Raw genomic sequence first — 12,172 nt, forward strand, 5'->3', positions numbered from 1 at the left:
TCCTACAGGATCTGAGGTGTCAGGCTGAATGGTGGGAAAGCGCTCAGATGTCTGCGGAGCTGTGAGGCTGCCGGCGCTCTCTCTCACACGACCGCGCCGTTAAATAGGCGGAATAGGGCCATTGTCTCGCGCGCCTCTGCCCTGAATCACTTCACACCAGCACTCTCTCAGGCTCCACAGCCCCAAACTCGGCAGCCTGGGGGTGGGGGGGCTAGATGAGGTCACCACAGCAGGAGTTCCACTTCAAGACGTCTTCATCAGACGCAGGGAAGGGAAGTGGCCTGGTCCCTCGTTCCCTTGCAGGCAGGTCGGAGGTGCGCACACACGTAGGCCCCTCGCGCTGCGTGGATGTGGTGGGCAACAATGGCAACACACGCAGTGAGGGTCTCTCTCTCATACAATAGCAGCCTGCCCAGGACCCTGTTTGCTCAAACCTGTATGTATATTATCCCATACATATATATTAACAGCCTTTTACATTTCCCCCTAGGCCACAATGCCAGTGCTTCCTCCTCTCCTTCCTTACTCAGTCTGAGAGAGACGGAAGGACTCTGGCCTCTGAGAGCGGTGGCCATGACGAGTTTACTGATCTGCTCTACTGGCAGAGGGGATGTTTTGATGCACTAGGAGGAAACACAACGGAAAGCTACAGAAAAACATAAACATCAGCAGGAATTCCATTTGTCTGTAAACATCATAATCACTCTTATCCCAAGATTAGTTATTGGCTAATTATGCAGGCTTTCGTGGCAAGGATTCCAAACGGTCTCTCTGCGGATTTGAGTGATGCGCTGGAACTCAGCCACTCTCCATTACGCACATTTACATACTTCGATTGCAGCCGATTCGGACCCGTGGCGCGTGTTAAATGAGTATAGACGTGTCAGACTTGAATGAATGAATGCGCACGTGTCGGGGAAAAGAACGATTTGCCCAATTCTTTGCGGATGCACCGGGATCAATACAGGCTCTTTCGGTGCGTGAGATGTTTTCAGGCAGTGCGACTGAAAACACGAAGGATATTTTGGTGGTGATTATAGATGCGATCACTTATTTACCAGCTGCATTAATTATTCATCGGGAGTTGTAATAGCCTGTCAGGCAGCAGCGCGAAACTACATTCTGGCTTTCCCTAAAGCACTATCCCATAAAAGTATGATCTTAGTAGCCTAGATAGCCTACATATATTCCAGGAATTGCGTGCAGCTTGTAAAATGGAGCTTTCAGCATTTTGTCGTCACTGAGATCGAAATAGCCATTAAAACCTAATGGCACATCAATACAGCGCCTCGTGTTTGCGTTTCTCTCGGGCTCCGGGGGCAGGTGCTCGACATGATGGCTCTCACAGATAGGGTTTTATGGCACATCATCCGCGGCTTGTCTGGTTATCTATTGTTCATGTTACAGACGCATTCACTAAGTGCGGTGTGAAAGTGCCCGTGATCTGTCCAAACAGTGCCGGCTGTGCACAGCGCAGTGACATTCAGGAGCAGACGATAGAGATCTGCGCGTCTGTGTGTGCACAACAAATTGTAGGGTTAAAATAAACACGCGAGAGCCTACCACAGAGACAAAGACTTGATATGAAGAGCAGGCCATGTGTACCACAAACACACAAACATAAAGCACAAAAGAATCTCTAGAAGATCTGTTTTTGAAATGATAAACTTGATTGAAGGCCCACATACACATAAACAATTGGACATCAGCAGAATCACAATTTATTTAAGGTTGTGAAAAGCCAAGCGGGTATTTTTTTTTATCAATATATTAAATCATGTCGTAAGTACACCTATGTTGAAATAATCAACTGTGTTCACTCGAAATAGTATAGTACATTACTCTGTTTTTATTCTGATTTTAGAAATGGCAAATGCAGTGGCAACGATACTGTATAGCACGCATGCTGATCCGATCAACAGAGACAATATCAACATATGTCCGAATATTGTGTTGCTGGGACTGGTACCCGGGGTGGCGTGCGGGCCGATGGGACATCGAATCAGATACGAGGACGACTTGGCGCGAGAGAGGGGATGGAAAAAGGGCGGAGTTTGATGATTGGCAGTGACAGGGTACGTAATAAGAACTCTCAAGTATATAAACAGAGGGAGCCCTACCCACCCCACAGAAGAAACAGTAATCCCTGTAGCAGCACCTCCATTTGCATCACTGACTGACTGACAGCACACGTTTGCGCGTCATTTTAACTGAACTTCAGCAGCCGAGCCAGCACTCCGTCAAGAGATATAACCATTTCAGTGGGATGCACAGAGGCGACAACCGCATTGAAGATGGCTAAACTGTGGATATTGACGTTACTGTTATTTGTTTAACCTTGATGCTTGGATAATCAACGACACCTTTACGACACCTGCGAATCTTTTGGATAGATACCACCGGAGCTCTCTGCAGTGGGCTTGAAGAAGGATTAATATTTATTTAACTTTTCCACATTTACCGTTACCCTTTGGAATAGGAGCGCACCAGGAGGAAAGGTTGCATCGCAAGGGAAACGTGCTGCTGCTATTGAAGAGTGCTAAAGGATGGCACTTTGGTACAAAATTCTTGTACTTAGCTTAATGATAACGACTCAGGTAAGCCTATTCATCTGCCCGATGTCTTCCATCAGTGATGGTGCGTTCACGAAAGAGTTTGACTGATGTGTTTGTTGCGCTCCCGCAGGCTTACGGATCCGGTGTATTCGAGCTTGGTCTTCATGAGTTTAAGAACGATTACAGATTGCTGTCCAATGGTGAGGCATGTGGTCCCGAGTGTCGAACCTTTTTCCGAGTGTGCCTGAAGAACTACCAAACGGTGGTGACCCCTGGTGAATGCATCTTCGGCAGTAATATCACGCCTGTCTTAGGGACCAAGTCGTTCAGCGTCATGAAGAACGGCGGGGTCAATAAACCAATTCGATTGCCTATCGACTTTAGTTGGCCGGTAAGACTGGAATTAATGTAGTTATCAATAGCTAATTTTTTCTTACTTAAAAACTAAGCGTTTTGGTGATGCAGCGCTTATGGTGCTCTCGGCTGCCAGGTAGCCTGATAGGGTGAAACACCTGCTTATCTAAATTTGCCCACTTGCACCCTGCTGTTCAGCTGTTAGCTTACCTCTGTTGTATTAGCCTATGTGTTGTATTAGCCTACATTCATTTTAAGACTACTGCTTCTTTACATAACTGTTTTGCAAAACTTTTGTTAATGTGAAATGATATATATTTACTTACGCGACATTCTGTTATGTGTTTTGTAATCTGTGTAGGCGAATCTATGATTGGTTTCTAACCGTCTTTGTAGTAGGCCTACCTACATTTTTAAAGTATCTAATCAAATGCATGCACATTTTATTCTTAGGGATCCTTTTCTTTAATCATCGAAGCCTGGTATGCACCGACACAGGAATTATTAGGTGAGTAAAGGATGTGTGCGTTCTATCTCCGCCAGGGGGAGACAGTGATTTTATTATTGTACATAAATTGAAAAATGTGTTTAAAACTTTTATAAAGCAGTTATTGCATTTTGAACGAAATCACGTCTTATTAATTTTTTCACGGTTGATTTTGTTGTTGTTTTTAATGCGGGGTAGGCTCGCCCCCCCCCCCCCCCCCCCCCCACCCAAGCGCACCCCCCTCTCCGCACCCTCTCACATCCATTGTTGGAATTACGTGCAACAAGGCACTTATTTCATCCTCTCGCTCCACACAATCGCGCTTCCTCCGGTTTATTTTTGGCGTGGGAAAGTGAGCAAGTCTTTGGTGAGAATATCTAAACCTCGCCAAAATCTACTGACGGCCTTTTCCTGTACTTTACACCTTTTTCTGTTCCGACCTTTGGAGAGGGGGGGTGATAGGGTCGAAAATGTTTTGCTCACACAAAGGAAGAGGAAATTTAAATAGCGGTACACTGCGCTCTAGACTCTCCTTAAAACATAAACCAATGAATCTTGATTGGTTATTTAAGGGAAACTCATATAAAACCAATGAAATTCATTTACATTTTACAATGTACGAGCATTTACAGTGTAGGCTACACATTTAGAATGATTTTTGTCAGTTGTGTTTATGGTTAAATGACGTTGTGTGTTTTGTGTATTTTTTTTTATCTCTTTCTCTGTACAGATACATCGAACCCCGAGTTATTGATTAGCTTTTTTGCCACCCAGAGAAAGTTGGAAGTAGGTGCTGAGTGGTCTCGGGATCATCTGACGTGGAAGCAGACGGAGCTAAGGTATTCTTACCGGTTCATCTGCAATGAAAATTACTACGGCCAAAGTTGTTCCCAAAAATGCAATCCCAGGGACGACCGTTTTGGCCACTACACCTGCGACCCTGACGGGAAAAGATCCTGTCTCCCTGGCTGGAATGGACAATACTGCGAAGAACGTAAGCAACAGGAGAGGCTATGTGTGTTTGGCCTCCAATAACATGGGTTTGCTTCATTATATAGAATATTATCATGTGTGGTTAGGAACAGATGAGTCTTTTGGGCACCCAGGCCGGATTTATGAGTCTTCCACAGAGCTTGATTCAAACATGAAAATCCACCTGCAATCCACTGCAAATTCCCGCTTATCATGGTTGCATTACAAATCCTCGAGGTGTTTCTCAGCGTTGTCGTTACTAAAATCTAGGCAGTTTTGCAATCATGAAGTGGTCCTCCGAGGCGCACTCTCGCTCTCTCCCTCCCCAGCTCGCGCCAGTTCAGAGAGCTTAATCCGACCCGCGCTCTCCTAGGAGAGCAGCACGCGCCGGGTTAATCGCGGCATTATCATCCGCCACGCGCCACTAAATTGCGGTCTCTATTGTTGAAGCGGAGCGCAGCAGCTGCAAACACGGTTCGGACAGCCCACCAGCAACAATGGGGCAGCTGTCCGCTTTTAAGAGCAAGCATCTGCTCGAATCTAACCAGCCGTTAAACACGAGGCTTGTAACCATGTGAAATCAATGTCACATACAACCTAGAAACGTAAAATAGGAGAGGCAAATTAAGGCAGTGCTTGAAGAGGCACATTACAGAAACGACAGTTTCTACGTGGTTTGAACCTCATATTATCCTGCAAGACCAAAAGCAGTCACACGTTCTTGCTAAAAATTTCTGTTTAAAACCAAGCAACCCAGATATTTGTTATATTAAAGGACATTTTAATTAAGTCTATATCGTGGAAAACAAGTTAACGTATGTTTTTGTCTGTTTGTTTCAGCGATTTGCCTCGAAGGATGCAGCAAATCAAATGGAAACTGCTCGAAACCCGGAGAGTGTGAGTAAGTACAGCGCTCTCGACCCAAGTACAGGTGTAACCGGTGTTTGTTTTCATAATAACTAAAGGTCTTTGTTTGCTTTTGTAGCTGCAGGGAAGGCTGGCAGGGCATCTTCTGTGACGAGTGTAAGAGACACCCCGCCTGTAAGCACGGCACCTGTCAACAGCCCTGGCAGTGCACCTGCGACGAGGGCTGGGGCGGCCTTCTTTGTGATCAAGGTAAGTGCAATATCCCTGAATGACACCGCTGGCCAATCCCGCTTTGCCCATTGTCTGTAGCAAAAGTCAAGAAGATAAATCGTCCTCCTAATGGAAGGGGCCGCATTGTAGCCATCCATTTAAAACTGTGCTGTCTAGCCCAGTTAAACCAAATGACAATGATAAGCACACACACACAGCAATACTGGAGGCACCATAAAAGTGCAGCATGCGATAACCGCCTGGATAACATGATAAAAAAGCAAATAACTGCCAGAAGGCATAATGGCTTACTATGGCACATTGGCACTAATGGCTCAATAGGTTACTTGAGCCCTTTAGTCTATTAGTGGTAGTAGCCTACTGTTACTCATCTTCTTATAAGGAGTGTTGGGTCAGAGATCATTTGATAAATAAAAGTAAACAAGAAACTTTGGCTGCTGTTGTCATCTTATATGAGATGTGTCAGTCATTTGTTAGGAGTCAGGATGGGGCCAACTGATTCATTTTCTATGCTGACACTGGGTTGGCCCAATAACAACTCTTATCAGGCCCCCCAACCCATTCACATTGGCTCAGCCAAAATTCTATGAAGGCATCAAAAAGGATAAATGAAGCGCATGCAGGGATGGATTACTGCACGGGCCTACCGGGCCCAGGCCCAGGGGGTCAGGGGGCCCTGAAACCCAAGCCTTTGCATGGAATCATTGCCTCAATATCAACAAATCAGGATGTAGGCTATGAATCTGATTGAATTTAGTATTGGCCATCCCCAAAATGCACCAGAATACAGGAAATCACATCAAACAAATGAAAACATTTCTGGGGGAGGACCCCTAAACCCCCCCTCCCACATATACGACAATTACTGGGGGGCCCTTAATACATCTGGGCCCAGGGGCCCGAAAGTTCATAATCCGCCCATGAGTGCATGTAGAAGTTGTGCTGGGTAGAGGCGAGTGGTGCCAATTGTGCAAAAAAAAAACACACAAATCTAGTAGTTCCACCTGTACAGACATTGCAAGTACTTTATATCAACATCAGGTTGAACTTGAAGGAGGAGAGGTAAGCAAACATATTAAAAGGTAGAGGGACAGTGATCAGTTGGAGAAGGGGTTATAGAACACTGCAACCATAGAGTAGCTTCATGATTAATAGGAGCTCACAGGAAGAGAGCAGGTCTGTATAACATATCATGCTGAAGCTAAGTTCTGACTTAAAAAAGCAAAGTAACAAAGGCACTCCGTTTCGAAAAATATATGAAAAAGCCTTTAATTAAACATGGTAACTAGATAAAAACACATGGGCCTATGCGTATATGTATTTTGTTGCAACTGTTCTGGTAGGCCTAGTAGAAGTACAGTTACTACAATCTTTGTAACTGAGCACCTTACGTACAGTAATTGTTTAAAGCTGCTATCAATTTATTTTTGTGTAGTTCACATTAATTGAAGAATTTTAAATAATACTTAGAGCCTCCTTTATGACAATTGCTCGTTTTCATTCAACAATGGGCGTCGCCGTGACACTTCAATATTCAGACATCCAGTTTTCTATTTCCGGCTTCGTTGCACTGATTTTAATGTGATGGTAGACAGTGCCTGACGCATCCTAAGCCATATAAAAGTTAACTTATATTTTATATGTATATAGTGCAGAATTCTCAACATTTCGGAAGACATATAAGCTAAGACTGCATTAAGTTATAATGTGAACAGATTGGAAAGAAGATAAAAACCGGATGGAAGTAGAGTTTCACAAATAAGGTGGATACTTGATGGAGACAACTCCACATTCATTACTGGTCATCAGTGAGTCAAAGAGCAAGCGAGTGAGTAAAACTCCACTTGCTGTGCTCTTTGGCACTTAGTTCAATAGATATGCATGATTAAAGCTAGTGCCAGGATTGTGTATAAGTGGATGAGCCTGACCAATTGTGCAGTCCAGTCCAGGCCTGGGTCAAGGTGGCACCTTAACTCCCGCATGCAGCTCCGCAGACACTGAGAGTCAATGGACTGTGAAGAGGCATAAACAGGCGTTGTTTTTGTGACCTTTTCCCTCTCCAGATCTGAACTACTGCACCCACCACAAACCCTGCCGGAACGGGACATGCATGAACACGGGCCAGGGCAGTTACACGTGCACCTGCCACCCCGGCTTCACCGGCGTCAACTGCGAGCGGGAGGTGAAGGAGTGCGACAGCCGCCCCTGTCTGAACGGAGGCCTGTGCACGGTGAGTCTCGACGTTTCCCACCGCTTGGCCGCAGCGGCGCGGCGCTCCCTCGGCCCACCCCTGCTTCCTTTCTCACAGGCCCTGCTCTCGCCAGGGCTGCCAGCGCCGAGCAAACAGGGCAGACCTTTTGGTCCGCCTGTCGACCCACATTGATAGAGCTTGTAAATGAATGTGTATGGATCGTAGCGAGAGGATGTGTGCGCGTAAGCAGGATAAGCAGCGCAGAGATAAACACGACAGTAGGGGGAATTTCTTGGACTCGGTCCAGAGGCATTAAAATAAAACACTGAGAACCTTTTTTTTTTCCTCTCTCCCCTCCCTTTCTCTCTCTCTCTCTCTCGTTCACTCTCTTGCCCTCTCAGGACCTTGAGAGCGGGTACAAGTGTGAGTGTCCAAAAGGGTACGAGGGTGACCACTGTCAGACTCGGGTGCTGACCTGTGCAGAATCGCCCTGCTTCCACCTGGGCCGGTGCCACGATAAGGATGACGGTCGGAGCTACGTGTGCGAGTGTCCTGCCGGCTACACGGGGCTCAACTGCGAGAAGCGCGTGGACAAGTGCACATCCCTGCGCTGCGCCAACGGTAGGTGATGTTGCAACACACACACACACACACACACACACACACACACATACACACACATACACACACACTAAAATAACCATGGGGACAACACACTGAAAACTCGAAGGATATTGTAGCTGATCATACACTTATGTGGCTATTTCCACTTTCAGAGTAAGTGTTATGAGGTTATACAACCATGTGGTTAATGATTATGTTCTGGTTGTCTGTCCTGTCAGGTGGACACTGCGCTATGGAGGGGAGCGTGCGAAAGTGCATCTGTCGGTCGGGCTTTAGTGGCCTCCACTGCGAGGTCAACATCAACGACTGCGCCAAGAACCCCTGCGCCAACGGCAGCACCTGCAAGGACAGCATCAATGGCTACACCTGCATGTGCCCGCCTGGCTTCCAGGGCCGCAACTGCGACCGCCGCACCGACGTCTGTGCCACGCGGCAATGCCTGAACGGCGGAACCTGCCGGAAAGGCGTGGGCTGCGTGTGCCCACCCCACTTCAGCGGGCCGCAGTGCGAGGCGGCGTACGCGCCCGCCACCACCACGCCCACGCCGGACGACCACGCACCCTGGGCCGCGGTGCTCCTGGGGGTGGGCCTGGTTGCCATGACGGTGCTGCTCTGCATGGTGTTTGTGGTGCTGCGCTTCGTCCACAAGCAGAGGGCCCGCGAGCACCTGGACACGTCCACCAAGAACAACCTGTCCGACTTTCAGAAGGACAACCTCATCTCCGCCATGCAGCTGAAAAACAACAACCAGAAGCTGGGCCTGGAGGTGGACTGTCCTAGCGAAAAGCTGAACTACAAACACATCAACTACCACAAGGACTACAAGTCCCAGATGGACTACAAGGAAGAGCTGTCGAGAGAGGACAAACTGCATCACAATGAGAAATGTTTAGAAGAGAAAAAGCCACTGGGTAGAATATATAGGTAAGAATACATCATCTACAGCTTTCCTCACAGAGTCTCGCATACGCTGTGACTTCAGCATTCATTTCCTTTCTCTGGAACTGTTCCAGTCAGATGAAGGCGTCATAAGGAGCCAGATGATTTGAATAGGGACAGGTGTTAAGCACGCTAATTGGTTCGCTGACTTAATGAGTGAAGTCCTGAGGGAGCGCGGCAGCTTGAATATTTTGATCTGGTTACTGATGAAAACAGATCAAGCTTTAGAGCGAACACCACCCCCAGGTCTGTTCTCACGCTAGCTTGCCACAGCACGTTGCAACAAACATTTTGCCTGACTCGCGTAAACTGACATTCCCTTCAAAAAATCACTCGCTCCAACCCCGATTAGGTTTCACACAAGCAGTGGCTTTGTGGCCAGATATCTCCAGAGTGTTTGGTTTTTGCTTGAGGGGGAAAGAAGACAAAGCTGTGAGCGCTGAACAGTATTTGTTGAGACATGCTTTGGTTTCCCCTCAGCTCTGTTGTGAGCTTTGGGGTTTGGCACACCATTCTAATGACTGTTGAATTTGTGTTGGTTTGCAGAGAAAAGCCGGAATGTAGAATATCAACAATATGTTCTTCAAGAGATTCCATGTACCAGTCTGTGTTCGTCATTACTGAGGAGAGAAATGAGTGCGTCATTGCTACGGAGGTAAGCGTCATCTTCTGCCATGGGGGGGTTGCGTGGGGGCTTGTGCTGTTGTCATTGTCAATATTAAGCAACCTTACTCTTCGTTTTGAGTAATGTCATATGTTCTCTGCTCTCTTCACAGGTATAAAATATCAAGATTATCAAGAAGGACTATCTTCTGGACTGTTTACATATAGATGGTTTTTTTTTTATTTAAGTGTGACTTGCTGCTCTTGGAAACTTGATAACTGGAGAGGGCCTGTGCTCAGGCGACTGCAATAGGACTACGTCTGAATGTAAACACGTCAGGACTGATTCGATTCAGAGCAGAAACGACCGGAGTGCCCATACTGTAGCTGAGAGACTGATGGCTCTTCTGGCATTTCTGCCTTCACTCAAGGGTGTGGGGGGGACCATGGAGACTTCACAAGCACCCACCCACCCACCCTCCAGGAGACGGAAAAGACTAATCTATACGTTTGTAATCATGGACCAATAATATTTAATTATTTCCATTCAAAGTTTTTTTTTTTTTTTTTTAAATTTAGTAATATGGCAATCCAGTAATCAAAATCATAACTGCCTGACCTACAAGACCCACCGTCTTCTTCCATGTCCCAACCATAACTGGGTGCTATGCAAGAGAAAATGGGAACATTTTTACAAGACCAACATTCATACGCATTTAGAATAATATTGGAGACAGCCCACTTTGTGGACAGTCTTTGACTTTCTTATCAAAATCAGCTTTGTAACACTAGTACTGAGTACCTTTTTGTTGATGTCAGATTTTTTGTAAAACAAAGTTTATATGCATAATAATCACAGAGCCTTAAAAATGGGTTGGAGACCTAAATTAGTGCCCTGTTCGTTTGAGACCCTTACTCACTGTGGCCACTGCTCCGTTGAATACAGAGGCAGTTGTCTGCAGCGGTGAGGTGCTCAAAAGAACGTAATTTTTATCACACTGTATGCAACTCATGCCCAAGGGGACAAAGACCAACAAGTGACTATCACACCGAAGAAGCCTAAAAAATAGTTGAAATTGCAGAACAATTGATGTTATTTTTTAAAGATTAGTATTTCACTAGTTATTTAAATCCTAAGAAGCACTGATCTTTTTATGTTTTCTAAATTTATTTTGTATATACTGTATATTTATGAAACCTGTACATTCTGTATTGTGTGACTGTTGACCATCAAGAAAAGTTAAATTTATTTTTTTGTTGTTGTTATTGTTTATTCAAAACAATGAAAACAAATCTGGTACACTGTCGTTTGTTGGTTTCATTAAATGTGGAGTGCGAAGTGCAACACCTAGATATATAAGCATTTGTCTAGATAAGAAAGAACTGCGATGAGTGTGTCATCTAGTGTGGGTGGAGAAATCACCTCCGTCTTATTTGACCAGCTGTAATAATGACGTGTAATAACTGGCAACTGAGGCAACATGTGTCTAGGTAGTGTGAAGTTCGGTTGCCCACAATCAGTCTTTAGACAGCACTGTTACATCCATGTGAGGAATGTGAGGTGATATATTCATTAAAAATGTGCAACAACCAATCCACATGACCTCCAGTTCAGTTCCAGTTCAGAGTCATTTTACCAGAGTGGTGTTTCTTGACAAGATGGCAGTGGGACAGGCAGAGGAATTCTCCATTTACCAAAACAGATGAAAAACAGGGAACGAGAGAAAAGGAAAACAGAGGGAGAGAGAGAGAATATAAATATCACCAAACAGGCAACATCAGAGCTGCAAAGAAAAGCTGTTTGCTTCCCATCATCAGTTAACCCCATTTGTTCCTCTCGTTCAACACAGGCCTCCACGCTTGTTTTTCTTCATTGTTTTGTAACAACAGCATCCTGTTTGCGACTCTGTGACATCATTTCCTGCTTCCACAAGGACAGCCAACAGTTTCTCACGCATCTCCTGTGCCGTGTGTGTGTGTGTGAGTGTGAGAGAGAGAGAGAGAGAGGCAGCTGCGAGAGGAAATTCTCACAAATAATCACAAACGAATAATACTACAACAAGAATGTGTCAATAATGTCAGACTCCCCATGACGGCCTTTATCTGCATTGCACAGATGCCGATTCAGTGTGATTAGGCCTGTGATTGTTTGGGCAGCACAGAGAAGGAAAACATCTGAGTCTCAGGATATGCTTTATAACACAATTGTAAGCCTAAGGGAAATCTGATTAGCTTACCAGGGAGTTTGCGACATTCAAATATTTCTACTCAGCTTGACATACTATCTTTTTCTTACAGATAGATACAGCCTGCATGGAAAGACTGTTGATTTTTGTGAATGAAAGAAAT

At 45.5% G+C, this 12,172-nt stretch overlaps 1 protein-coding gene across 1 annotated transcript; it reads left to right on the forward strand.

Annotated features, from left to right (window-relative positions):
* The first annotated feature begins 2,140 nt into the window (after window positions 1-2,140).
* On the forward strand, window positions 2,141-11,426 carry dll4 (delta-like 4 (Drosophila)). Its single transcript, XM_042072815.1, has 11 exons — window positions 2,141-2,597; window positions 2,686-2,946; window positions 3,363-3,417; window positions 4,127-4,390; window positions 5,209-5,269; window positions 5,354-5,484; window positions 7,530-7,696; window positions 8,059-8,278; window positions 8,500-9,205; window positions 9,767-9,875; window positions 9,997-11,426. Exons 1-11 carry the CDS (start codon window positions 2,547-2,549, stop codon window positions 10,000-10,002), a joined length of 2,031 nt encoding a protein of 676 aa, XP_041928749.1. The 5' UTR covers window positions 2,141-2,546; the 3' UTR covers window positions 10,003-11,426.
* Window positions 11,427-12,172: the final 746 nt, after the last annotated feature.

This window comes from Alosa sapidissima, chromosome 19, assembly GCF_018492685.1.
Source record: "Alosa sapidissima isolate fAloSap1 chromosome 19, fAloSap1.pri, whole genome shotgun sequence".
Lineage (NCBI taxonomy): Eukaryota > Metazoa > Chordata > Actinopteri > Clupeiformes > Clupeidae > Alosa > Alosa sapidissima.